Source organism: Empidonax traillii, unplaced genomic scaffold (genome assembly GCF_003031625.1).
Source record: "Empidonax traillii isolate 1590-97213 ecotype Southwest subspecies unplaced genomic scaffold, ASM303162v1 scaffold1292:size136317, whole genome shotgun sequence".
NCBI classification, from domain to species: domain Eukaryota; kingdom Metazoa; phylum Chordata; class Aves; order Passeriformes; family Tyrannidae; genus Empidonax; species Empidonax traillii.
The window spans coordinates 31,078-57,174 of NW_020956485.1; the positions used below are offsets into that span (position 1 = coordinate 31,078).

A 26,097-nucleotide genomic window follows, 5' to 3' on the forward strand; every position below is an offset into this window, starting at 1 on the left:
CCAGCTGTGCCAGGGGAGGCTCAGGTTGGCCCTGAGGAGGAATTTGTTGCTGGCAAGGGTGGTGAGGCCTTGGCAGGGGCTGCCCAGGGAGGTTTGGAGTGCCCAGGCCTGGAGGTGTCCCAGGCAGGCCTGGCCGTGGCACTCAGTGCTCTGGGCTGGGGGACAAGGTGGGGATGGGGCACAGGGGGGATCCATGGGCTGGGAGGGCTTTTCCAGCCTCAGTTATCCTGGGATTCTCTGAGGAAAGACTTTATGGTACAGATGGTGGGGGAAAAAGGCATCAAAAGTGGCAGACTTTAAATCCAGTAAAATCATTGAGAGTCTCCAGCTCCATGAACTCTGTTTTGGTGAATGCTGTACCTGCAGTTACGTGATCACTGATTAGAGGATGAGGCAATACATTGGTATTTACAGTATATTTGGCTTCTCTTCCATGCAGGGGCTGGCTGTTGGGATTTTCTGTTGGGTTGTGTCCTTGGATTCATGGTTAAACCCAGCTCTGTAGTGCTAGGGGAGCTCAGTGGGCTGAACCAAGCTCAGTTCTCTTGTGAATCACCTCCCACTATCCCAGGTTGCTCCAAACTCCGTCCAGCCTGGCCTGGGACATTTCCAGGGATGGGCAGTTCCTGTTTGCCCAGTGCTGCAGAGGGGGGTAACTGGGATAACTGGGAGGATCCTGTGGGACACGGAGGTGGGGGATTTGCAGGAGGTGTCATCCCTCACAGTCTTGCTCTGATCTTTCTGTGGGCTCAAAGATTCTGGAGAAGTTCAGATAAGAGAAACAAAGAGAAACCCTTGGCCCTCGGGTACCTTTGGTTAATGGTAACTTCTAAAAATATTTTCCAGGATTGGAAGCTTGAGAAGGAATTCACACTGGATGGAAAACATTTTCTGAAGCTGGGCATATTCCAGGAACTGTGACCCAAATGTGTCTCTGTCCGTGGAGAAGATCTCACGTTTGAAATAACTTCTACTGAAGGTATGAACATCTGCCTTTGCTTCTGTCATGGAATGGTTTGGGTGGGAAGGGACCCATCCAGTGCCACCCCCTGCCATGGGCAGGGACACCTTCCACTGGCCCAGGTTGCTCCAAACCCCGTCCAGCCTGCCCTTGGACACTCCCAGGGATCCAGGGGCAGCCACAGCTTCTCTGGCCAACCTGTGCCAGGGCCTGCCCACCCTCCCAGCCAGGAATTCCTTCCCAATCTCCCATCTGTCCCTGCCCTCTGGCACTGGGAAGCCATTCCCTGTGTCCTGTCCCTCCATCCCTTGTCCCCAGTCCCTCTCCAGCTCTCCTGGAGCCCCTTCAGGCCCTGCAAGGGGCTCTCAGGTCTCCCTGGATCCTTCTCTTCTCCAGATGATCCCCCCCAGCTGTCCCAGCCTGGCTCCAGAGCAGAGGGATCCAGCCCTGGGAGCAGCTCCGGGGCCTCCTCTGGACTCTCTCCAGCAGCTCCACGTCCTTGTGCTGCTGTTCCCAGGGCTGGGGCAGCTCTGCAGGGGGGTCTCACCTGAGGGGGCAGAGGGGCAGGATCCCCCCCTGCCCTGCTGCCCACGATCCCTGTGGGATCAGCCCAGGGCACGGGGGGTTAGGGTCCCAGCACACACGGACAGGGCACTTGGAGCTTCCCATTTTTAATCTGGGGGATGTGCTCTGGTGGCGCCCCGTGGGGTTGTTCTTGGTATTTAATACCTGGAGTCATTGGAGAGGGAGCTGTGGCGTCGCAGGAATGGTCCTGAGGAGACTCAGAGCTGGTTCTGTACGGTGGAGTTCACCTTCTGGCAAGGGTGGTGAGGCCTTGGCAGGGGCTGCCCAGGGAGGTTTGGAGTGCCCAGGCCTGGAGGTGTCCCAGGCAGGCCTGGCCGTGGCACTCAGTGCTCTGGGCTGGGGGACAAGGTGGGGATGGGGCACAGGGTGGATCCATGGGCTGGGAGGGCTTTTCCAACTCCAGGGATCCTGGGATTCACGGTACGTTGGACTGGTTACTCTAAAACCTCATTCGACTGGGAAGTGCCCCTCAAAACCTGAGCTCTAATTTGCTGTCCATAATTGATAGGAACAGGATGGCACTTCTTTTTCCTTCACTCCTGGGGCACTGCCCGAGGCTGTTCCAGGAAGTCCCGTGTGGAAGTGACAATTTGTCATCGGGCAGTGAGAGTGAGCAGGGATTACTCAGAGGTGTTCCTGAGAGGAGGGGCTGGGAACAGCCAGCAGAGCAGTTGAAAGCACACAGGAGGAACTGCCCTTTCCTGCAGTGTGGAATTCCTTTGGGGGTTCACTGCCTCAGGACTCTCTGGAAGTGTCCTGAGGGAGCACCAGGATCCTTCCCAGTGCCAGCAGTGGAGCTGCTTGGCTCGGGCTTTCTGGTGCTCCAAAGGGAAGGGTTTGACATGAAGCAGGTTCTCCCAGGGGAATAGGTTATGAATTAAGGATTCAGAGATTGGATTGGTTAGATGGGATGTCGGGAAGGAATTCCTGGCTGGGAGGGTCCTGAGGCCCTGGCACAGAGCAGCTGTGGCTGCCCCTGGATCCCTGGAAGGTTGGGCAGGGCTTGGAACAACCTGGGCTGGTGGGAGGTGTCCCTGCCCATGGCAGGGGTGGGGCTGGATGGGCTTTAAGGTCCCTTCCCACCCAACCCATTCCATGATTTTATTCTATGATTTCTTTGGATGCTTCTGAACACGGGATTGTCCTGCAGTTCTTGTGACAGCTTTGGAAGGTTCAGTCTAATAAGTTTTCTATCCCAAGCAAGTGTTGCCTCCCTGCTGTTCATCTTCCTTCTGGGATCACTTGCAAATCCATGGCACAGTCTTGGTTTGGGACCAACCTTGTTCTATTCCTTAGCTCATTTTTGATTTATTGCCTGTGTTTTAACCAGCTGCTGATTCACAAAAGCAAGGGAGTGTTGCTTTAAAGCTGTTTGGAGAATCCCATTCCCTTCTTGGGAATTCAGCTGAGCCATGGCCTGGCCTGGCCTCGTCCTCCTGTGTTTTCCTTGGCGGGGGGGGGGGTCCAGTTTTGGAACAGCTTGCTGAAAAAGCTCGTTTGGGGCTCAAGTTCAGCAGGTTCAATAAAGTGAGACTTTATTCCCTGCAGCTGGTTATTGGATAACTGGGTTTAAAGGTGGAGAGCTCTTGGGTAAAGCCGTGTGTTCCTGGTGCTCTGTCCCCTCCTGACGTGCTTGGAACTTCCCCACACTCTGGAACTGGGGAGAATTCTCCACATTTTCTGGGGGGGCCTTTGGTTGCTTTGGGTAGCAAAGCTCGAACTTAACTTACTCTTACAGAGGAAACAGAGGAGATTTTGTATTAAAGCCTGGCCAAAAGAAGCAGCAACCTTAAAATTCCCATCGGGAACGTGTGTCTGTCGAGGCTGGAGGCAGTGGGAGCTGGGCAGGGTGTTCAGCTGCTGGAGCTGGAGCTCTCTGGGGGCTTTTAGACCAGGAAGGATGTTACTGGAATGTCAGAAGGATTCAGAAACTGCTTTTGGGAACAAGCAGGATAATGTCCTTCCCTCAGCATTTCCATGTGTTTCCACTTAGTAAGTAAGTGGAAAACATTAAGTGTTTGATTTTTATCAGGAATGGGCTTAAATAGGCCGAAATAAAACATCGGTACATGGCAGTGATTCCCTCCCAGTTTCCAGGAGGAGTTGCACGGAGTGGGATTCCTGGCCCTTTGTGCTCACTTTTCCTGGTCCTGGAGAGCCAAGAGCATTGGAAAGGCTGGGAATGCTGTGGATGTTTGTTTGTGCCTGTGGGAATAACCCTGGGAGAAATAACACAGGGACAGAGCTCGCATAGTCTCGGAATCCCGGAATCCCTGAGGCTGGGAAGGCCTCCCAGAGCAGTGAGCCCAACCTGTGCCCAATCCCCCCTCTTGTCACACCAGCCCGGAGCAACAAGTGCCCTGATTTCCTTTCCCTCTGTCCTCACTGGGAGTTCCAAAAATCTGGGAAGCTGGGTGTGCTCCGTCACCCCAGGGAGCCAGGAACAGGCCATTCCCTGGGGCTGCTCAGCGGGAAGCTGAGAGTTCAGGCATTAAAAATAAACCATGGAAGGACAAATCTCCTACTGCTGTGCCCAGAAGGAGCACGCTGGGCTCACAACATCCTCTGTAAAAGGTGGATATTTTTCCTTTCTGCTGAGGAGGAGCTTTGCAGGCACGGGGAGGGGGGACTGGCCTGGCTCTGGGTGGGATAAAAATAACAAGGAGAAATAGAAAAACAGGCTCCTGATGGAGATGGAGGAAGAACTGCCCAGAGCAGAGGTGGCAAAGGGGGTCCCTTGGTTGGTATTTCTGAACAGCAAGTGAATTAATTGTTAACGTTTTGTAAACTCAGCTTGTGTTTTGTTGGCAAGAATCGTAATAAACCCAACCCCGAGGAGGCAGAGTTTGTTAGTCTTGGAATTCTGTGTCGGAACAGGGAGATTAAATATTTCCTACATTGTCCCAGACAAGTTAAATACCCCAACCTTGCCATTTTATTGTTAATAGGAATTAACTGTGCGGGTTTGAGACTTGTCCTGCTGCGCTTGATCCAGGTGAGGCCCAAACACACCTACAACAACCTCCCGTCCCCTGATGGCCTTGAACTGAAGGAGGGCAGGGTTAGATGGGATATTGGGAAGGAATTCCTGGCTGGGAGGATGGGCAGGCCCTGGCACAGGTTGGGCAGAGAAGCTGTGGCTGCCCCTGGATCCCTGGGAGTGTCCCAGGCCAGGTTGGACGGGGCTTGGAGCAACCTGGGCCAGTGGGAGGTGTCCCTGCCCATGGCAGGGTGGGACTGGATGGGCTTTAAGGTCCCTTCCCACCCAAACCATTTCAGGATTCCGTGATCTTTCGAAGCATACCTAGAGGATTGGTTTCAGTTTCACATTGTTAACCATCTTCCCCAAACCACTGAGTGCCAGGGATGGCCTTGTGTGTCCTCCTTGACTGAAGGCTCTGTGCTCCTCCATCCCTTGTAAACAGTCTCTCTCCAGTGGAACGAGATGATCTTGAAGGTCCCTTCCCACCCAAATCATTCCATAATTAAGGCCTCCAGTCCCATACAAGCAGCATCTGCAGCTGGTTGGGAGGTGGAGCTGTTCCCTGTCCTTCCCTGATCCGTGTTCCCACAAGGATGCTGATCCCTGCAGTCCAGGGAGATTCCCACAGATCCATCCAGGCTGTGCTGCCGGGGATATCCCGACTCTGCCGGACTGGGGGAAGCTGGTGGGCTGTTCCTGCTGCTGGGAGCTTCAGGCTGGACAGGGCTCACTGGAACTCTCACACTGAGCACGTTGTGCTTTTATCCCCAGATACAAGAGCTGGAAACAGCTTGGGAAGCAAAATAGCCGGAGTTATCTTGGGCAGCAGGAATGTGTGACCCTGACACGTTTACCCTCCTGTTCTCATCCTCTGCTTCAGCTCCTTTGCCCTGTTGTTTAAGGAGGGAAAGTGAAACTCGAGCAGTTGGTGTACCAGGGATTGTTTGGAATATCCCCGTGGCTTGGAACAGCCCGGTGGGACCCCAGACAGGCCCTGCCTTGGCTAAAATAAAGCCAGGCTGGAGGTGAGGGATGGCGGCTCCGTGAGGGAACAGCCACTTTTGGAAAGCTTATTTTGGGCTGTTCACAGCTGCTGATCCCTGCAAATCCTCGGGCAGCTCGGGGCTTGTCCGGCTTTACACAACAGGGAGCTGAAATGTGGGAACAGGGAGCTGGAAGGGGGATGTTTGTGGTGGGAGCTGAGGGGCAAGGGGGACACGGGAGGAGCTCAGCACAGGTAGTGAAATCATGGACTCCTGGAATGGGTTGGGTGGGAAGGGACATTAAAACCCATCCAGTGCCACACCTTGCCATGGGCAGGGACACCTCCCACTATCCCAGGTTGCTCCAACCTGGCCTTGGACACTCCCAGGGATCCAGGGGCAGCCACAGCTTCTCTGCCCAACCTGTGCCAGGGCCTCCCCACCCTCCCAGGGGAGAACATCTTTGCTAAGAACTGCACCAAGGGCCTCAGACAGCCCAGGGAAGATCAGAAAGCTTTTCCTAGAGACGTATGAAAAGTTTTGGAAGACTGCAGAATTGCCAGGTTTATAACGGTTTTAAATTTGAAAGGTGAGATTTACGTGTGGATTCCACATATATGTAGGGAATATTTATGTATTTGGGTTAACTGTGCACCCAAACCTTCTACATTTAAGGCCTTTTATGCCAGATTTTCCCTCGGTGAATTTAGAACCAAGCAGAGATAGTTAAAAATATCTGAAGAACAGTTTGTAAGGAACACACCGAGCCCAACAGCATCGCTGTCACTGCAGTGTCACGTAGGTTGAACACTCAGATGCCTGCTCCCAACCCCAAAATTCAGTTGCTGAAATCCCAGGATAACTGAGGCTGGAAAAGCCCTCCCAGCCCATGGATCCCCCCTGTGCCCCATCCCCACCTTGTCCCCCAGCCCAGAGCACTGAGTGCCACGGCCAGGCCTGCCTGGGACACCTCCAGGCCTGGGCACTCCAAACCTCCCTGGGCAGCCCCTGCCAAGGCCTCACCACCCTGTGGCTCTGCTCTGGTGACTGGAAGGGACAGCCCCCATCAGTGGAAGGTGTCCCTGCCCGTGGTCTAAAGGGGCTCCAGGAGAGCTGGACTTGGGACAAGGGATGGAGGGACAGGACAAGGGGAATGGCTCCCCACTGCCAGAGGGCAAGGGTACAAGTGACAGAATGAGAGGAAACAGCCTCAAGTTGTGTCAGGGGAGATTTTGTTTGGATACTGGGGAAAATGCCTTCATGGAAGGGGTTTGTCAGGCGTTGGGAGAGGCCCCGCAAGTCGGTGGCAGAGTCACCATCCTGGAGGTGTTCAGGACACGTGTGGATGTGGCACTTGGGCACGTGGGGCAGTGGTGACCGTGCTTGGGGGGGTTGGACTCGATGATCTCGGGGGTCTTTTCCACCCCTAACAAATCCAGGATAACGAGCAGCAGAGGTGCAGCGTTAACCGTCCCCTTTCTGCCTCCCAGCCAGCCGTGTCCCATCACCATGTTCTGGAAGTTTGATTTGAACACAACGTCGCACGTGGACAAGCTGCTGGACAAGGAGGATGTGACACTGGAGGAGCTGATGGACGAGGATGACGTCCTGCAGGAGTGCAAGGCCCAGAACCGCCGGCTGCTGGACTTCCTGTGCCAGCAGCACTGCATGGAGCAGCTCGTCACCCTCATCACCCATGAGCCCCCCCTGGACATGGACGAGAAGGTCCGATTCAAGTAGGTATTGGGGTCCTGTCCTCCCCCAACACCCACAGATCCCGGGGCTGCAAACCGAGGGGTCCCGTCCTCTGGTGCCAGGGGTGTCACCTCCCTGGGGGGGGAAACAAGGCTTTGAGCGCTGGGGACATTTCTCAGCATTTTGGGGCTTGTAGGGCATTTTCAGAACCTTTTGGCTTTATTTTTAAGTAGTTGAACGTGGAGCTTGTCTTATAAAAATGTCTCTTGCTGTTCACTCCAAATCAACGTCTCCAAAGTCCCTCGAGGAGGGTTTTATTGGAATTGCAGCACAAGAGGGAGAAATCTCTGAAGTCAAAGGGTTTTCAAACCCCCAGAAGAAAGTGAGCTGTAAAACGAGTAGAAAATGTAATATTCCCAGTGTGCTGGACATTCAGCCCCTGCTGATTCCAGGGATCAGAGTTCCAGAGGACCTGACTCTGCTCAGACTCTGCTGAGCTCCTCGCAGGGTTTGGTTCTCACAGGAACTTGTGCTTATCCACTTTTGACCAAATGTATGCTTCAGAATATTTACATTTTGGAGTTGGGAAGTTAGTTTGTTTGCCTTTGTTAAGTTTATATAAAAATAAAGGGTTGCTCTGACTATAAACAAATAAAACCAGGCAGGTTTTTCCTGGTGGGAATCGGTCAGTGTTGGCCATTGCTCAAAGGCCCCAAAACTGGGACTGTTTGGGTTTACTGTCAGGTGAGACAGTTGATAACTGTCTTTAGGGGACTGTTCCAGGTGGGAAGGACTTGCTGGCTGGGAGGGTGGAGAGGCCCTGGCCCAGTTTGTCCAGAGCTTCTGTGGCTGCCCCTGGATCCCTGGATGTGTCCCAGGCCAGGTTGGGTGGGGTTTGGAGCAACCTGGGCCGGTGGAAGGTGTCCCTGCCCATGGCAGGGGGTGGCACTGGATGGGCTTTCAGGTCCCTTCCCACCCAAACCGTTCCACAATTCCATGATTGTAATGGCACAGGGAAGGTGGAGACAAAGACAGAGGTTTCAAGGAGCAAATTCCTCTGGGTCACTGTGGCTGACCTGGATGGGGCAGTTTTTGGAAGTTTTTGGAGTCCCACGGGCAGACAAGGCACAGAAGCCTTTCCAGAGCCTGGGGAGGCACAGGAGAGGGGAGAGAGGGTTTGAGCTTATGAGAAGCTGGGAAGCTTTTGGAATAAATAAAGGCTAAGCAGGAAGAGTGGACTCTTGTCTAAATCCAGATGGAATCCCAGTTTTGGCTCTTCAGAAAAGGTTATGAGAGTTTGTGAAATTGGAATGGGGAGAAACTCGATAGGTCTGGAAGGACGTGCGGCTCGGGATGGCGTGAGCTGGGGAAAGGGAATCGTCAAATCCCTCCTTCTGGAGAGGCTGGGATGGAAGTTCCCAAAGTTCAGAAGGGAACTGCAAAGAGAAAAACTCCACAGTAAAGCCCCATCCAAGCAGAATGTGTGGAGTTGAGCACCTGGAGGGAGACCTGGAGCAAGAAAGGAAAGCGTGAGCTCTTGGAATGTGGTGGCTGTTTGGAATGGATTGGTGATGTAGTGAGGTGTCCCCAGAACCCGCTGGGACCACAGGGTGGGGAGAACACAACTTCCAGGGGTGTCAGAGGGTGCCTTGGGGGACAGAGGGTGAGTGTCAGGTGAGGTGAGTTTCCTGCAGCCTGGAAACCAGCAGGGCTGGGACAAGGTGCCTGAAGGGAAAGGGTGAGGTGATGGATCAGGACCTGGGGGTGTGGAGGCTGCAGGAACAGAAGGTTCTGGAACAAGGAGAGGGTTCATTTCTCCCCTGTGCCCAGAGAAGCACCACACACGGATTTTTAGGAATAGTGGATGCCTTTTGCATGGAGCAATGAGCCAGAAAAAGGAGAAATGAGTCTCCATGTCCCCTTGAGGGCTCTGGGAAATGTAATGGGTGTAAAATCCCTGTGTATTGGAACCATAATGCCCTGAGCTTTAGCGTCCTCTGAGCAGGAAAGAGCACAGAAACAGCATCACCAGGGCCTTGGTGGGGTGGTTTGGGGAGTTTTAGGACTGGAGCTCCATAAATACAAGGAGCCTGTTTGGGAAGTGCGTGGTGCTGGGAAAGGGGGCAAAGCTTCCAGCTGGCCTGGGAATGTTTTAGTGGCTTGTGGAGGGGGGAGAGCTTGGATTGCAAAGATTGAAAAAGGTCCTGATGTAGAAACCAGGTTTGATTAGAAACAAGTAACCCTTTGAAGGTAAAAGTACATCCTCACGAGAGGGAATCAGTCATGGAATGGTTTGGGTTGGGAGAACCTCAAAGCCCATCCAGCCCCACCCCTGCCATGGGCAGGGACACCTTCCACCAGCACAGGTTGCTCCAAGCCCCATCCAACCTGGCCTTGGACACTTCCAGGGATCCAGGGGCAACATGAGCCAGGGCCTGCCCACCCTCCCAGGGGAGAACATCTTCAGGAAGGGCTGTCCCCAGGGGAGGTTTCCCAGGGAGTTCCCGCTGTCGTTGCAGGTATCCCAACACGGCCTGCGAGCTGCTGACCTCGGACGTGCCGCAGATCAACGACAAGCTCGGCGGGGACGAGACTCTGCTCAACATCCTCTACGACTTCCTGGATCACGAGCCTCCCTTGAACCCTTTGCTTGCCAGTTTCTTCAGTAAGACTATCGGGAACCTCATTGCACGGAAAACGGAACAGGTAGTGCTGGGCACACGTGGTCTCCTTTGCTGCCCCCCAGGAGCTTGGGGCAGTCTGAGGGTCAGGTTAGAGGTTGGAGTTCAAATGTAGTCTCCCAAAAGGTCTTGGAATTCGTCGCTTGAGGGAGGTGCTGGCTTAGGCAGGCACCTTCCCAGAGTTTTGGGGTGGGATCTGCCGCAGTCGGGGTGTTCCCGTGCCACAGCTGAAGGTTTGTTTTCCATACTAAGGCATAGTGAGGCATTCTGTGGTCGTCAGAGCCTCGGTCTCATCCCTGTAAAAGGGGTGCTGAGCAGGGGTTTGGGAATGTGCACATCCCAGTTAAATACTGGTTTTTAAAATGAAGGCTGTCAGAGACTGAGAGAAAAGCACAATTCTCCAGCTTCACTTGATGCTCTTATCTCTGTGGCCTTGGGCTTCTTCTGTGGTGCAGAGGAGACAAAAGTTGGCTATAAAGGTTGTGTTTAGTCCTGCCATGAGATAAGAACATTATTCTCCTGTTCTCTGGAGAGTTCCCGACCTCGTGGCCGCTGGGATCAGGGTTGGGTGGCTGGGAGGTGAAGCCCAGGGGTTGTGTGTGTGTGTGTGTGGTGCTGGCAGCTGACGGGGGCTCCCTTTCCTCCCAGGTGATCGCATTTCTAAGGAAAAAGGACAAATTCATCAGCCTGGTGCTAAAGCACATCGACACATCAGCCATGATGGACCTGCTGCTGCGGCTCATCAGCTGCGTGGAGCCCGCGGCGCTGCGGCACGACGTGCTCAACGTGAGGGCTGGGCCTGGGGGCTGCCCTGCTGGGCTCTGCTGCTGGGAATGGGCCCTGGGAGCTGCCCTGCTGGGCTCTGCTGCTGGGAATGGGCCCTGGGAGCTGCCCTGCTGGGCTCTGCTGCTGGGAATGGGCCCTGGGAGCTGCCCTGCTGGGCTCTGCCAACAGGGATGGGGCTCTGGGGGGAACCAGGGTCCTGTGGGTCGCTGATTCTGAGAGCAGGCCCTGGCCCAGGTTGGCCAGAGAAGCTGTGACTGCCTCTGGATCCCTGGAAGTGTCCAAGGCCAGGTTGGACGGGGCTTGGAACAATCTGGGCTAGTGGAAGGTGTGGATATAGGAGGTGGCACTGGATGGGCTTTAAGGTCCCTCCCAGCCCAACCCAACCAATTCCATGATTCCATGGGCTTTGCAGTCCATTCCAAAGCATCCTGTGATTCCGTGATTCCATTGTTCTAAGATTCTGTCCTTGCAGAAACCTCCAGAGTCTTTTTCCTTTTAGTGAGTGTTTGGTGAGTTATTCCCAAGGCAGCTGGGAATGCATTTGGTTATTTTGAGGGATGCCACACATCCAGCAGTTGGCCTGGAACAGTTGGGTGGAGATGAGGATGAGCTTGTAGGGGAGTTTCCCAGAGTTATTTAGGTTGTAGTTCCATAGCAGGGTGGAAATCAGAATCCATCCCTGTCCGTGCTCAGGGAATTTGGGTCCTGCCTGTGGCTGGGAGTAGGAGAGAGGAGGAAGGGCTTCCCCTTCCTGAAAAGCCTGAAAAGCTTCTCAAAACTCCTCTTGTTCCGAGTTCTGGGAAATCAAACAAGGATTTTCTTTTCCTCCAGTGGCTCAATGAAGCGAAGATTATCCAGAGACTCGTGGAGCTGATCCATTCCAGCCAGGACGAGGACGTGAGTGTGACCAGAGTCTGGGCTCTGGGGGTGAGGGGTCCTGCAGGGTCTGTCCAGGAGACTCCCTGGTCCCTCTGGAGATGTCCTGGAGACCTGTGGAGGAGCTGAGGGACAACCTCAGAGTGTCCTGTCTACAAGAGCCCTTTGTTATGGTTTTAATTTGGTTTGAATCTGGTTTGTACTCCCAATTCCTTGGTTCATTTTGCTGCTGCCTCAGTTCATCTCAAACCTGCAGGCAAGGGGAACGTCACTGGCTTTAAGGAGGAACCTGCTATTCCTTGAAAATCTTTTAAAATTGTGCAGTTCTCACATCTTTTGGCCCATAAGTAGGAATTCAGTCCTAAAATCGACAAGATGAGTTCTCTGAGCCCAGAAAAAGTGGCAGTGCCAACCCTGATTCCCTCAGCTCATCCCAGCCAAAATTACGCCTCTGGGAGGAAAAATTGGGAAGTGCTGGTGGATCTGTGAGTCTGAGCAGAGCTGTCAGGGGTGATGCTGAACTGCAGCTGCTCCAGAGAGAGGCTTTGATTGGTGGCCAGAACGAGAGGATTAATCCCTCAAAATACCCCTGCAAAGCCTTTGAATCCACAGTAATTAAGTTGTAAAGGGTTTTATCAAAGCATTTCTTTCTCTTCAGGCGGGAAACCTGAGCGGGGAGCAGGAGGGATGAGACGCTTGTGTTGGGAATGTGCAGGTTGAGGAGGGAGATGAAAAAGAACCTTCATTTTCATCAACTCCTGGACTGCAGTTAATCATTGAGTCCGGACCAGTCTCCCTTTTTGATTTTAAGATCTGTGAATGTTCTGATCAGGGGTGTGTCTAACAGGGGAGCCACCTCCAGTGTGGCAGGAAAAATTGGGATCGATCCCTGTTGTTGCACTCCCGGTGCGGTTCCGTTTCCCCTGACTGTGCTTCGTGTCCTTGTTCCAGAGGCAATCCAACGCTTCCCAGACCCTGTGTGACATCATCAGGCTGAGCAGGGACCAGAGCACGCAGCTCCAGGACGCCCCGGAGCCGGATCCCCTTCTCACAGCACTGGAATCGTGAGTACCCGGGCTGGGGCTCCCTCAGGGATTGTTCCGTGCACCCAGGGCATGTCCAGCCTGGCCACAGCTCCTGTGCCAGCCAGGAGGGTGCTCTGAACTGCCCCTGCTGGGGTTTGTGGCTCCATCTGAAGGCAGCAGGTGGGCCTCAGGGAGCCCAAAGTTCCTGACCTGGTCCAACGTGAGGCAAAACCCTCTCACATCGGAGAGGTTTCAGGCTGGGAGAGTTGGGGTGTTCAGAAGGTTGTGAGAGGCCTCACGGCGCCTTCCAGGGTCTGAAAGGGCTACAGGGAAGTGGAAAGGGACTGGAATGCCAGGACAAGGGGGAATGGGTTCAAATTGAAAGAGGGGAAGTTTAGGTTGGATATTGAGGAGGGATTCCTGGCTGGGGGGGTGGGCAGGCCCTGGCACAGCCTGCCCAGAGAAACTGTGGCTGCTCCATCCCTAGAAGTGTCCAAGGCCATTTGGACAGGGCTTGGAGCAACCTGTGCCCCTGGAAGGTGTCCCTGCCCATGGCAGGGGTGGCACTGTCTGTCTCTAAAGTCCCTTCCCACCCAACCCATTCCACAAGTCTGTGGTATCCCAAACAACGTTCAGTGTGAGCCGTGTGCCACCAGCGTTGATTTTCCCGGTTTGCTCCATTCCCTCGGTGTTTTTCTTTGCTCTTTGTAATGTACATTTAAATTATTTATGTACCATGTTTTTCTGCTTCTTGTGTTTGCTTCAAACCGAAAATTTTCCTGGAGGTTCTCCGTGAGATTGAAACCAGAACCAGGCTCTTTCAGGCCCGGAGGGAACATTTTGACAGGAAAGGGCTGAAAAGGAGCTGTGCAGTGAACAGCAGAGCAGCTGCAGCTGGGGCTTCAAACTCCCCCTGGACATGTTTGTGTCCACCCAGAGCTCCTCAATTCCTGTGACAGTGCTGGTGTTCTCTCCCGATTCAGAGCTCTCAGTTCCCACAGGACTGTAAGGGCATCCCATGGTGTGTGGGGGTGGGAATGGATGTGGGTCCTGCTGCACACAAGCACTGGGAAGCCACCAGGACCTTCCTGGGCTTGACATGGAGCTCTGCCCCTGCCAGGACCTGCTGCTCTTCCTTAAATGCTTCATTTCCTTTGCGGCACCTGCAGGAATGGGGCAGATCTTTGTGCCATGGACATAATCCTGTCCTGGCAAGTAGCACAGCGTTGGATTTTCATGGAGTCCCAGGATGGTTTGAGGTGGGAAGGGACCTTAAAAATCATCTCCCTGCCATGGGCAGGGGCACCTCCCACCAGCCCAGGTTGCTCCAAGCCCCATCCAGTTTTGTAGAGGGCTGTGGGACCCTGCGCTTCCAAAAACATCTCTAGAATTCCTGGTACCACTTCATTGTCCAAGAAATAAAGGATATTTGAGCAAAAGTGATTTTTTTGCTTCTCTATTCCCTTTCTGTTGAAGGTCACAAATCCCGTTACTTTTTTTCCCAGCATTTCTGGTGACCTTTTTGATTTTGGATAACTTTTATCATCTCTGAGTCAGGAATTAATGATCAGCTGGGGCAGGATGAAGGAGCCAGGACCAGGGTTATGGAATAAACCCTAAATCCAGATTTCAGAGGCTGCTGGCTGGGTGAAAAAACAGTGAACTCAGTTAATTACAGGAAATTTACTTTTTTTTTTTCCTGACTCTGCCTCTCCTGCCTTTGCTGACGGGGTGTTTTAAGAGGCTCCTCATTAACATAATCCTCTCTCGTGCATTATTCATCTGTTTTTACATTTTTATCTCATATTTTATTTATACCAGTGGAAATATGTTAGGAAATAGTACAAATTGGGCTGTGAACTTGAGCAATGCTGGTTTAAGCTGGACCTGTGACTTAGGAGGGCAAGGAAGGCACTCACCGAGTGCTGGATTTTGAGGGATCTGTCGTTGACATCCTTGGGATCCTCGCGGGAAGAGCCTGAGTTCTGTGGTTCTGGTGGATAATTGCAGATGATCAGCAAGAGCTTCACTTTTATAACTTTAATAACTTGCACTGACAGAGCTGGCACCGGGGTTGTGCTCCGGGTTAGAACCACGAGGGGGTGAAGGAGAAGGACAGGTTGGTTTGGGGTCTGGGTGTTTGTACCCAGGTTCAGAAAGCAGAACCAGTCACGTGCCGTGGGACTTCACCGAGCAGTGTCTTTATTCCTTCCCAAAATAACTCAATAAACGTGGCAGCCCCTTTTTCTTTTTTTCCCCCCCAAAGAAGACCCACAGGTGGGTATTTTGTGATGAAAGCAGCTGCCGAAATCCGTGTGATTCTTACCCCGTGGTGTCACCCAACAGGCAGGAATGTGTGGAGCAGCTCCTGAGGAACATGTTCGATGGAGAGCAGACGGAGAACTGCATCGTCAACGGGACGCAGGTTCTGCTGACGCTGCTGGAGACGCGGCGCTCCGGGTGAGTCGGACCGGGAGCAGCTTTGGGAACCCCCCTGTCCAGATTTATTGGGCAAAAAGGACGTTTTGGGGGCCTGGTGGGAAGTGTCTGCAAGGGCAGGCAGTGCCAGGAGAAGAGGAAATGACTTGAAGCGAAAAGGGGAGATTTAGATGGGATATTGGGAAGGAATTGCTGGCTGGGAGGGTGGGCAGGCCCTGGCCCAGGTTGGGCAGAGAAGCTGTGGCTGCCCCTGGACCCCTGGGAGTGTCCAAGGGCAGGTTGGAGCAACCTGTGCTGGTGGAAGTTGTCCCTGCCCATGGCAGGGGGTGGGACTGGATCGGCTTTAAGGTCCCTTCCCGCCCAAAGCACACCACAATTCCATGATTCTCTGTGTGTGACTGTATAGTTCTAATTTTGCTTTTAAAAGTTATCTCCCCTTTTATTTCTTCTTGTGGAGAAAGAGGAGAGAAAAGTCAAAGAGGGGTTTGTGGAGGGGAGTGAGACATTGAACATCTCACTGTTCAAAAAGGAGGAATCAGGAAGGGTGGAGATCATGGAGCTTCAGGGAGAGGCCATGGAGGGCAGGACAGGAGGGGGCACTGGGGAAACACCAAACAAGGTGTTGGTCAGAAGGTCATGGCAGAGTTGAACTGAGAAGGAACTGAGACAGGAATTGTGTCGGGGCTGGTTCCTGGGATCTCTGGAGCTTTGTCAGCTGGAGGCTCAGGGATTGCTGCCCAGCTCATTGCTGACTGTCTGGAATTCCATTTCCTAACGGAGTGCAAGTGTTTGTGTTACTGCAGATGGGTGGTAGAGCTGTTGTAATTTCCTCCCAGCCAGTAAAGAGGGGTGATGAGCACAGCTCCAGCCCCTCAGGCTTCCCATCACTTTGTGTCTTCATGTGCCTCTTTTTGAACACCTGGGGAGGATTTACAGCTTTTAACAAATATTTGTAGTTAACTTGCTGGTGTCATTTGCTTCTCAAATGTTTGGGGACTTTTAAAGACCGGGAAGCCCTTCAGGAATGTGTCTCTGTCACCTCAGGCACAGGTTTGACACGTGAAGTTTGATATCAGGTTTGATACTTGAAGAGCATCTTGTAAATGCTACATTACTATAATGTGTGTAAATATATTGTGTGAATATATTCTGTGGCTGGAAATGTTTGTTTTTCATATTCACAGTTATTTTTTCAGAGAAAATCACTGACTAGCGTGGCCAGTGAGACTGGAGACCCTTGTAAGGTTTTATCAGATCTCCAGCTCAGTGGACACTTGAGATGTAAAGGAGAATTGTTTTAGTGGCACTGCCGATTGAACAAGTTGGGCAGCGATTTTAATACCACAAAGTCACGGAATCCCTGGGTGGTTTGGGTTGGAACGGAACCTGAAAGACCCGTGTGCTACCGTGTGGGTTGTTAAAACACCGGGAAGATTTATGCCGAGGGAATTGTCCTGCTCTTCCCCTGGCAGAGTGGAAGGACTGATGGACTCGTACACTCAGGGATTCGAAAGGTCTTACACTGTCAACAGCAGCATCTTGCACGGGATCGAACCACGGCTCAAGGACTTCCACCAGCTGCTGCTCAGCCCACCCAAGGTAGGGTGTGTGCTGACACACAGGTCTTGGGCAGTGCCAAGAGCAGGAGGCTGCCACGGGCAGAGGGCCTGGGGAGGGAAATTCACTCGTCAGTGTGATAATTCAGGTGCTCGGGGATTAGGCAGGAGGAATCTATGAGCTGTTGTGCTCAGGGAAATCCAAGAAAAACAGACACTTGGGACTGGGGAATTGAGTGAGGATGGTGAAGAGGAAGGGAACTTTTAATTAGTGGATGTTTGGGTTTTAATCTTCAGATTTTGGAGGTCAGAGGCTCCCAGCGGTCATAGGGACTGGGAGGGTGGTTTAGGCTTCCCTGCGGAGAAATGAAGTGGTTCTGTGAAATCCCAGAATCCCAGGATAGTCGGGGTTGGAAGGGCTCTCTGGAGACCATCCCCTGCCCAGGCAGGGTCACCCAGAGCAGGTGGCACAGGCACATTCTGAGTGCCTTTGGAATGTCTCTGGAGAGGGACACTCCACCCCCTCCCTGGGCAGCTGCTCCAGGCTCTGCCACCTCCGTGGCAAGAAGTTCTTCCTCGTGTTGAGGTGGAACTCGGGGTGTAATTTCTGGCCATTGGGAAGCAAACCCCCTGTGTGTGTGTGTGCCCTGGAGGGGTGCTGATGAGAGCTGGCCCCTGCCCTGTTCCCACAGAAATCCGCAATCCTGACCACGATCGGGGTCCTGGAGGAGCCGCTGGGGAACGCGCGGCTCCACGGCTCCCGGCTCATCGCGGCGCTGCTCCACACCAACACTCCCAGTATTAATCAGGAACTATGCAGACTCAGTACCATGGATTTATTACTTGTGAGTATCCCAGCGGGACACCGGCAGCGGGGAGAGGGGAAGGACTTCCCGCTGGGAACAGTTTTGCTTTCCCTTTCATCTCCTTGGCACGAGGGGGCTGGAGCCTAATTACTCCTCTAATCTGCTGCGGGAGCATCCAGCCCTGGAACAGCCTTTGTGATCCAAATCCAATTGTTTGGGATTTGGAACGGAGCCTCACACTTAACATTTCTTGTTAATGCAGTGGAGGGTGTGTGAAACACTCTGGTTGTGTTGTGTGTGAACTCCTGTAGTGCTGGGAACTGGACTTCCTCACAGCATCCCAGGATCCCAGAGGTTGGAAAAGCCCTCCCAGCCCATGGATCCACCCTGTGCCCCATCCCCACCTTGTCCCCCAGCCCAGAGCACTGAGTGCCACGGCCAGGCCTGCCTGGGACACCTCCTTTGATTGTCCTGCTGGGAACAGGGACCAGGTCTGGAAGGTTCTGATATAACCTGGGCGACCCTAAGAGAATTATTTCCATACTTAGAAATTATTAGTTACTCTTTTCTTAGGATTAAATCAGCCACAGAGTAGTTAGGTTGGTTTTTTCGGCATGTCTGTGCTGTGAGTCCTGCCTGGGAGCGAGAGGATTCCCAAGTGCTCAGTTTATTGGGAAATGTTCATTTATTTCCCAATAAACTGAGCACTTGGGAATCCAGAGGCAGCAGAGCCCAGCCAGCCCTCAGTGGCTACTGGGGTGGAGAAGGAAAATTGTTTTAGTGGAATTGCTGATTAAACAAGTTGGGCAATGATTTAATATCACAAAGTCACAGAATCCTAGGGTGGTTGGGGCTGGAAGGGCCCCTGCAGATGTTTGACCGTTAAAAACAGGAAGATTTATCCACACCGAATTAATTCTTCTACTTCTTCCTCTTTCTTCCAGGACTTATTTTTTAAATACACGTGGAATAACTTTTTGCATTTCCAAGTGGAACTGTCCATAGCAGCTATCCTGTCCCACTCTGTGCAAGAGGGAAAGCCCCCCACGAGCGACCAGGAGAGCAAAGAGGAGGCTCCGAACGGGAACGCGGCGCACGCGGAGCCTCCGGCCAACACCCCCGAGAACCTCATGGTCACCCACGTGAGTCACCCCAGCCCGGGTTCCCTCTGCGCTGGATCCACCGGGAATCGGTGGATCGACCATTCCAGAGCGGGAATTTTTTATTCTTAGTACTCTGTTGTTGTTTGCTGTTGGTTCTTGTGGCTCCGCATCCGCTTTTGTACGTTTGTTTTTAGCCTCCTGTTACAAAAATAAACGTAAAAATCACCACGTTCAGTGGGCTCATGGATCCATTGGTCTTTAATTCCATTTGTTTAGTAAAAATACCTGTAAATTTTGGACAAAAAAACCCCTCCCTGAGCACGTTTCAGCTTCCCTTTTGGGGCCCTGCTGGCGAAACCTCCGTGCTGTGGCTCCAAACGCCAGCAGCGTTTCCATTCCTGCTGCTGGAAAGCCCAAAAGAAGGGGGATGTCACAGGTGTTGCTGTTCTCCCTGAATCCTCAGGGAAAATAATTGGGAAAGGAGGAATTCTTGGGCGAGGGAAGTGCTGAAATCTGAGGTTTTGAGGAGTGAAGGGAGGAACAGAAGAACCCACGTTCAGACTCGTGGGCTGTGAGTGTTTCTTTGGAAAATCCTGACTGTTCTCCCTCTTTTTTTTTTTTTTTTTTCCCTCCAGCTGTTCCAGAAGTGCTGCCTGGTGCAGAGGATACTGGATGCCTGGGAAGCCAATGACAAAATCCAGTAAGGAATTGCTGCTCCAGGGCTGCACATTGAACTGTTGGGAGGATTTACAGTCTGAACGCACTGGGATTTTGGGATTTGGGAATGGGGTGATTTGCATGTGAAAAAGCCAAACTCCCCAAATACACATAGCATTTGAAAGCCTGATTATTTTTTGGGGTATCTTTAATAACACCTCATCCCAAACACACAATCTGCTGCTTTCCCAGGAAATCACAAAGAATATTCACTTCTTTCTTTCTTGTATTTTTTGTTTTAAATCCATAGTTATGTTCTCCCTAGTATGGAAAACTGTGTGGAAATTGAGGTGGCCAAGCATTTTTGCCTGGATTTGCCCCGTATTTCATAGTTTACCTCTATAAACCCCTTGGGTTTTGTGCTGATTTCCAGTGATAAGAACTAAATAATTAAAAAAAAAATCCTAAAACATTTTAAAGTGAAAACACTTCGGAGGCTTCACTTTCCTTGTCCGGTGGAATGTTTTGGTCCTCCCTCACTGTTTTGAGTTCTCGAACTCCCACTGGAGCTGGTTTAGGTCAGGACTGATGGGTTGGGGTTTGATGATTTTTTTTTTGTTTTGTAGTTTTGGGGAGGTTTTGGTCTTTTTCCCTCCTACAGCCCCTTGCCTCGACAGCAAATCCTGCTGGTAATAATTTCCTTGCCCAGTGGCTGGTTCTGTAGGTACCGGCAATATCTGGTTGTTCCTTGAGGGTGTTCCCAACGCCAGGAGAAGGGAAGCAGCCGGAATCCTGGAATGCCGGGGGGCTGGGAGGCTGTCCCGGGGCTGCCCCTGCCCCGGCCCCGGCACTACCGCCCCGCTGTGTGTCCGCAGGGCAGAAGGAGGGATGAGGAGGGGCAACATGGGCCACCTGACACGCATCGCCAACGCCGTGGTGCACAACATGGAGAAGGGCCCCATGCAGGCCCAGATCAGCGACTTCATCAAAGGTACCTCCCAGCCCTCGGCTCTGCTCCCCCTCAGAGAAAACAGGGTCCTTTGGGAAACGCCCCAGTGTCCCAGAACTGAGGGATGTGCTGGCGGATTTGGCTGCTCTTTGCTTTCGTACGGGGAGGCTCGAAATGTCGGAGCTCTTGTTTTTGCAGCCAGAGGCTGAAGGGCTCCTTTTGGGGCCAGAGGGATTCTCTCCTTCTGGATTTATGGTGCTGATGTGCAGCTTTCCTGGGGGGGTGTCTGTGCATCCTTATTCCTTGTCCATGAGGACCTGGAGTGACAGGCCAGGGGGGAATGGCTTCCCAGTGCCAGAGGGGAGGGTTAAATAGGGTATTGGGAAGGAAGTGCTGGCTGGGAGGGTGGGCAGACCCTGGCACAGGTTGCGCAGAGAAGCTGTGGCTGCCCCTGGATCCCTGGAAGTGTCCAAGGCCAGGTTGGAGCAACCTGGGCCAGTGGAAGGTGTCCCTGCCCATGGCAAGGAGTGGAATGGGATGGGCTTTAAAGTCCCTTCCCACCCAAACCATTCCATAACAGAATTATTACACCTGTCTGAAGAAAGAGAGACACAGGAATTGAAAAGCAGAACTTCAGCCACACTGTGGCTGTTTGCACAGAGGTGGAGGAGAAGAAGTTGTGTATCTTTATCCCCCAGAACTCCGGAGGAGCTCAGGTTGTTCCCACCACTCACATCTTACGGTTTGACCTCCCGGGAGCTGCGGCTTCCTCGGCAGGTTTTGCTGTGGTTGGGAAAGCACGAGTGGAGTGACTCCCTTTGCAGAGCCCTCACACCTTGCTCGGCTCCAGTGCCCTCAGAGCTGATCCTGGTGGTGCCCTTCTCGTTGCAGAGCTGCCTGAGGACTGCCGGGGGAGGTGGGAGAGCTTCGTGGAGGAGACGCTGACGGAGACGAACCGGAGGAACACGGTGGATTTGGTGAGCGCAGCGACCCGAGTTCTCCTGGCCCTCCTTTCACTAAAAAAAAAAGTGATATTTCTGGTTTTCTTTCTCATTGTGCTGTTTTTTCTGAAGAATTTCAAGTGTAGAGCATAGAAAACATATTCCAAAGTAGTTCTCCAAGCAGCAGCTGATCCGTGTTGATGAACTCCAATCCATGTTATTCCTCGGGCCAGTCTCTTCCTGGGAGGAGTTTGGTCTTTGTGGGGGTGGAACTAAAATACTGGAGCTTCCTCAGCTTTGCCTTGTGCTCATTCCTTGGTCCTTCTCCCAGGTGAGCACCCACCACCTGCACTCCTCCAGCGAGGATGAGGACATCGAAAGTGCTTTTCCCAATGAACTTACTCTCCAACAGGTGAGTTGACAGCAACCCTTCCCGATTCCCGGGAAAATTGCTGCTCTGGTTTGCCCTTGGAGGAAGCCAGAAGTACCCTCTGGGTGTCCGTGGTGGGTTTCAGGGGCAGCACTGGGGGAAAACAACCCAATGACAAAACCCACCACAACTTTTTAACAGGAGTAGTGAAGCCCACAGTGGGAATTCCTGCCTGTCTTTGGGAGGAGCTGGGAGCGGATCAGCGTTGTCAGCACAGGCTTCACAGAAGTGTGTGCGATCCCGCTTTGGGAGAAGGGGGTTGGAGTGAGGGTTTCTCCAAGTCTGTCACTTTTTGGTGCTGTTAGTGCTTTTGTAGGGCAGGTTTTTTTCCTCCCAGCTCAGTGCAGGGTCCTGGAATGTCTCGGGACCCCCTCGTGACGGTGGGTTTGGGTCCCTCTCCCAGGCCTTCTCCGAGTACCAGATCCAGCAGATGACAGCCAACTTCGTGGATCAGTTCGGCTTCAACGACGAGGAGTTTGCAGACCAGGACGACAACATCAAGTGAGTTTGTGGTTCTTTAGCGTTTGAGCCTCTTGGCGTCTCACCTTTCTGCTGGGTCAGGTTTAAAATGGACCTCCTTCTCCCTCCCTGGGTTTGAAACGAGCAGGGGAGGGATCAGTGGCTGGGAAAACACGGAGCTGTTTTTATAGGAGCCCGGCCCTACTCTCCAAAGGCGGTTGTGGAACCAAGGGAAAAGTATTTCTTCATTTTAAAGAGGAATGGTTTAAATAAAACACGCAATTATTATTAACCAGCCCCGCTCTAGGAGAAGTTTAATTGCGGAGAAAGCAAAGCATTGGAGCAGGTTCTGGGCGATTAAACACATATTGTCCAAGGAATTAAATTGTCATTGAAATTAGGAATGGAAGAATCGTGGTCTGATGGAGTCCACGGAAAAAATGAGCCATTTACTCCCTTCTGAGGAAGGGAACAGAGATAAGGAGGAGCAAGGACAGCTCAGAGGAGGCAGGAGAGGGGGATTTGATGTTACACAACTTGCTGAGTTCAGAGCTCAGAATTTGCTGCTTTTATAGAATTGCTTTAATCCCATTAAAACTGCAGCTCATCTTCTCTCCTTAAAGATGCACCTGGGACTGTGATCATCCCACTTGGCCATAACGGTTCTGAAATTGGAGCCATTTAGTTCTGGACACAGAAGGGCTCCAGGGCATCCCAATGTTCTGCTCCTCAGCTTTGCCCCTTCACTTCAGCTGCTGGAGGGTTTGTCTCCATCCCAGGAATTCTTTGGGACCCAAGGGGAGTGTGGCAGCACCTCTGTCCTTCATCCAAGGTTCTTCCTGAGCCTTGTAGATGTCAGGACTTTAATAAGGCCAGAAAGTTCCAGACTGAATCAGAGCTGAATTGAACAGAGATTACTTCATTCTACACACTTTAAAAAAACAAAACAAAACAGATTTTTCACTTGTATCAGCAGCAAATGTGACCCTGTGTGTCTGTGTAGGTGCAGGGGAGGACTTAAATTCCGTGAGGAGCTGCCAAAGATTCCTCTTGAACATTGTAAAGTGAACATGATGCTGAAAAAAGTCCATGACTGGGGTTTTATCACTTTATTTGTGATTGGGAAAGGAGAAAGTACTACAAAACGTGGAATATTGTGAGACTGGTGCTCCCTGCCAGGCGTTGGGAACTGTGGGAGATGTGAATTGGAGTAGTTAACAAATGTTAGTAACGTTTCAGTGTCCTGGGGATTTGCAGGATGGTATTTTAAACTGAACAGTCTTTATGTTGCTGTGCTTTTGGACAGTGGCATTTTCTTTAAACAGGGTGGATGAACTCTGCCTGGCCCAGACTGTGTGGGAATGGGGAGTTTTTGGGCTGCAGCTCCCTCTGCTGTTCTCCCAGCGGGCTCCTCTGGGGCCACACAGCAAGTTGGGTCATTCTATGGTTTTTACAGCACAGTGACACACCGGGGGTGTGAGCCACTCACACACTGAGATTCACAGAGTTCCAGAATCACTGAGGTTGGAAAAGCCCTCCCAGATCAGAAGGTCCCCCCTGAGCCTCCTTTTCTCCAGGATGAGCCCCCCCAGCTCCCTCAGGAGTTCTCCAGCCCCTTCCCAGCTCCCTTCCCTGCCCTGCACACGCTCCAGCCCCTCCATTGCTCTCCTGGCCCAAAACTCCCCCAGGATTCCAGGAGAGCCTCCCCAGTGCCATCAGTGCCATCTCCGAGTCCAGTCTTGTGCAGCCCCATGGAATTCCTGGGTGAGCATAGGCCTGGAATTGCAGAGAAGCTGGGTGCAGCTCCTTCTCTTTCATTAACCCTGAGTTTATTTCAGTTTTTCCAATGAGATTGGGTTCAGCTGGAGGGATCTGGTGAAAGCAGAGCTGGCCTTGATGTCCCCCAGGCACCATGAGAGCTCAGATCAGCCCGACCCTACTGGGAGTGCCAGGAACCCCCAAACCCCACAGCAGGGAGCTCGTGGCAAAGGTTGCTCCCTCAGGGATTGAATCAGCCCCAGGAGAGGAGATCTGAACCATGGAATCCAGGAGTGGGTCTGGTTGGGTTGGGATTAGCCCCTCCAGTCCCGCCCCCTGCCATGAACAGGGAATGCTCCAGGCTGAAATAACCCTTCATCTGAGTGAGAAGAGAGCAGTGCACGGACACAGGAGTGGCTGTTGAGGGAACAAACACCTGCAGGCAGGGTCTCTGGGGTTGCACAGGTTCCTCTGTGCCATCACTGAAGGCTCTTTCCCTGCTCTCCCCAGCGCTCCCTTCGACAGGATCGCGGAGATAAACTTCAACATCGACGCGGATGACGACAGTGTGAGTGTGGGATTTATTGAACCTGCCCAGGTCATGCTTTCATTTGGAAAGGACAAACATTGGGAGGGTTTTTTAGTCAGTGCAAAGGTGTCCCCCCTGGTCACTGAGTCCAGTTAAGGAACTGGGAGCACTGCAAATACCCCGGAGGGTCTCTCCCAGAAATATTTCCTCAGAAATACCATTCCTGGCATTTAAAGAGTTTTTCTCCCTCTCTGCAGTGTCAGTCTGTCGTCCCTAGAACCACAGAATCATGGAAAGGTTTGGGTGGGAAGAGACCTTAAAGCCCACCCAGTCCCACCCTGCCATGGGCAGGGACACTTTCCAGATTGCTCCAAACCCCATCCAGCCTGGCCTTGGACACTCCCAGGGATCCAGGGGCAGCCACAGCTTCTCTGCCCAACCTGGACCAGGGCCTCCTCACCTTCCCAGACAGCAATTCCTTCCCAATATCCCATCTGTCCCTGCCCTCTGGCAGTGGGAAACCATTCCCTGTGTCCTGTCCCTCCAGGCCTTGTCCCCAGTCCCTCTCCAGCTCTCCTGGAGCCCCTTCAGGCCCTGCAAGGGGCTCTCAGGTCTCCCTGGATCCTTCTCTTCTCCAGGATAAACAATCCCAATTCTCCCAGCCTTTGATAATCTTTCCAGACACAGATGAGGGAGACATGGAGAGGCCCGGATTTCTTATGGATCTAACTCTTGCTGGGCTATGTCTGGTCTTCCCTGTTTTGTTGTCCCAAAACAAAACAGCAGCTGGACAGGGGTGATCCCAGGGGATCCCAGACTCAACCCCTGAGCAAAGCTTGGTTTGGTCGATACTCAGACTTTGGTTTCCTCAGTCTTTTCCAAGGAATGACTGGAATTTGGTTCCCCCTCCCTGCCCTTTAGCCCAATGCCTCCCTGTTCGAAGCCTGCTGCAACGAGCGGATCCAGCAGTTCGACGACAACGAGGAGGAGGAGGACATCTGGGAGGACAAGGAGATCACCTATGCAACCCAGGTCAAATCAAGAACACGGTAAGGTGAAAACAAAGCACTGATTTCTCCCCCTCCCCCTGAAAGTTGGGAAGCTGCACATTTCAGTCGAGTCTGTGCTTAGCTGTTTGATGTTTGTGTTGCTGAGGGGCTCTGAGGGTTTTGTCTGACAGCCCTGAGGACTTCCTGGGCCACGTGTGCTGGGGATTGGTTGTCTTGAATGTGCAACAAAGACCCGGTTTAAGGGAATTCAATAACAATGGAAAAACCCAAGGACTGAGCCTGTAATGGTGTAAAATCAAAGATACTAAAAAATCCCCACCCTCAGTGTGAAATACTTAGAACTTACTCCTTCATCTTTGGAGAGGAGGAGGAGTCAAGACTGAGGGGAGCAGACAGAACTTTTTCAGAATAGTAAGAAAAAAAGTGATGCTTTTCATGGGAACAAGGGACCTCCCAGGGGCATCTCAGGCTCTGCAAACCCTTCTTCATCCCTTTAATGGAACCAGTTATCAAATAAAGTCACTTCTCTAATTCTGAATCTGAAAATACGATCGGGGGGGACAGGAAAAACCACCAAGACCTCAGTGTTCCCTTGCCAAGCACCGACACCCTGATGGTCCTGCTCCCACACAGGGTCCATTCCACACCAGCATCCTCCCCTTTGCCCCTGGTTTGTGTGGCTCCAGCCCTGGATGTGTCACTGCAGCACATTCCTGCCCCTGCAGATGAGTTTGGACCGGCAAAGCCCTTGGGGATGTCACTGGAGGGATCTCACAGATCCCTGCCTGGCTGTGCCTTCTGGGGGAAAACAACCCTGGGAAAGGCACTGGGCAGTCCCTGGAGCAAGGAGAGGGGAGCTAAGGGCTTGGGGGGGACTGGGGTTCT

The 26,097-nt window shown here is 52.5% G+C and overlaps 1 protein-coding gene across 2 annotated transcripts in view; it reads left to right on the forward strand.

Annotated features, from left to right (window-relative positions):
• The window catches only part of PPP6R2 (protein phosphatase 6 regulatory subunit 2), a 50,894-nt gene that overhangs the window by 17,379 nt on the left and 7,418 nt on the right, over window positions 1-26,097 (forward strand). The window contains exons 2-18 of one of the 2 annotated variants that reach the window (XM_027906397.1): window positions 847-979; window positions 7,003-7,248; window positions 9,727-9,913; window positions 10,537-10,674; window positions 11,506-11,571; window positions 12,502-12,614; window positions 14,922-15,035; window positions 16,487-16,613; window positions 17,263-17,415; window positions 18,321-18,518; window positions 19,115-19,179; window positions 20,012-20,127; window positions 20,977-21,062; window positions 21,358-21,438; window positions 21,860-21,957; window positions 24,184-24,241; window positions 25,124-25,251. In XM_027906397.1, the coding sequence (XP_027762198.1) occupies window positions 7,022-7,248; window positions 9,727-9,913; window positions 10,537-10,674; window positions 11,506-11,571; window positions 12,502-12,614; window positions 14,922-15,035; window positions 16,487-16,613; window positions 17,263-17,415; window positions 18,321-18,518; window positions 19,115-19,179; window positions 20,012-20,127; window positions 20,977-21,062; window positions 21,358-21,438; window positions 21,860-21,957; window positions 24,184-24,241; window positions 25,124-25,251 (1,955 nt within the window). In that variant the 5' untranslated portion in view covers window positions 847-979; window positions 7,003-7,021. The remainder of the gene's footprint in view (window positions 1-846; window positions 980-7,002; window positions 7,249-9,726; window positions 9,914-10,536; window positions 10,675-11,505; window positions 11,572-12,501; window positions 12,615-14,921; window positions 15,036-16,486; window positions 16,614-17,262; window positions 17,416-18,320; window positions 18,519-19,114; window positions 19,180-20,011; window positions 20,128-20,976; window positions 21,063-21,357; window positions 21,439-21,859; window positions 21,958-24,183; window positions 24,242-25,123; window positions 25,252-26,097) is intronic. The other variant, XM_027906398.1, reaches the window with a different exon arrangement.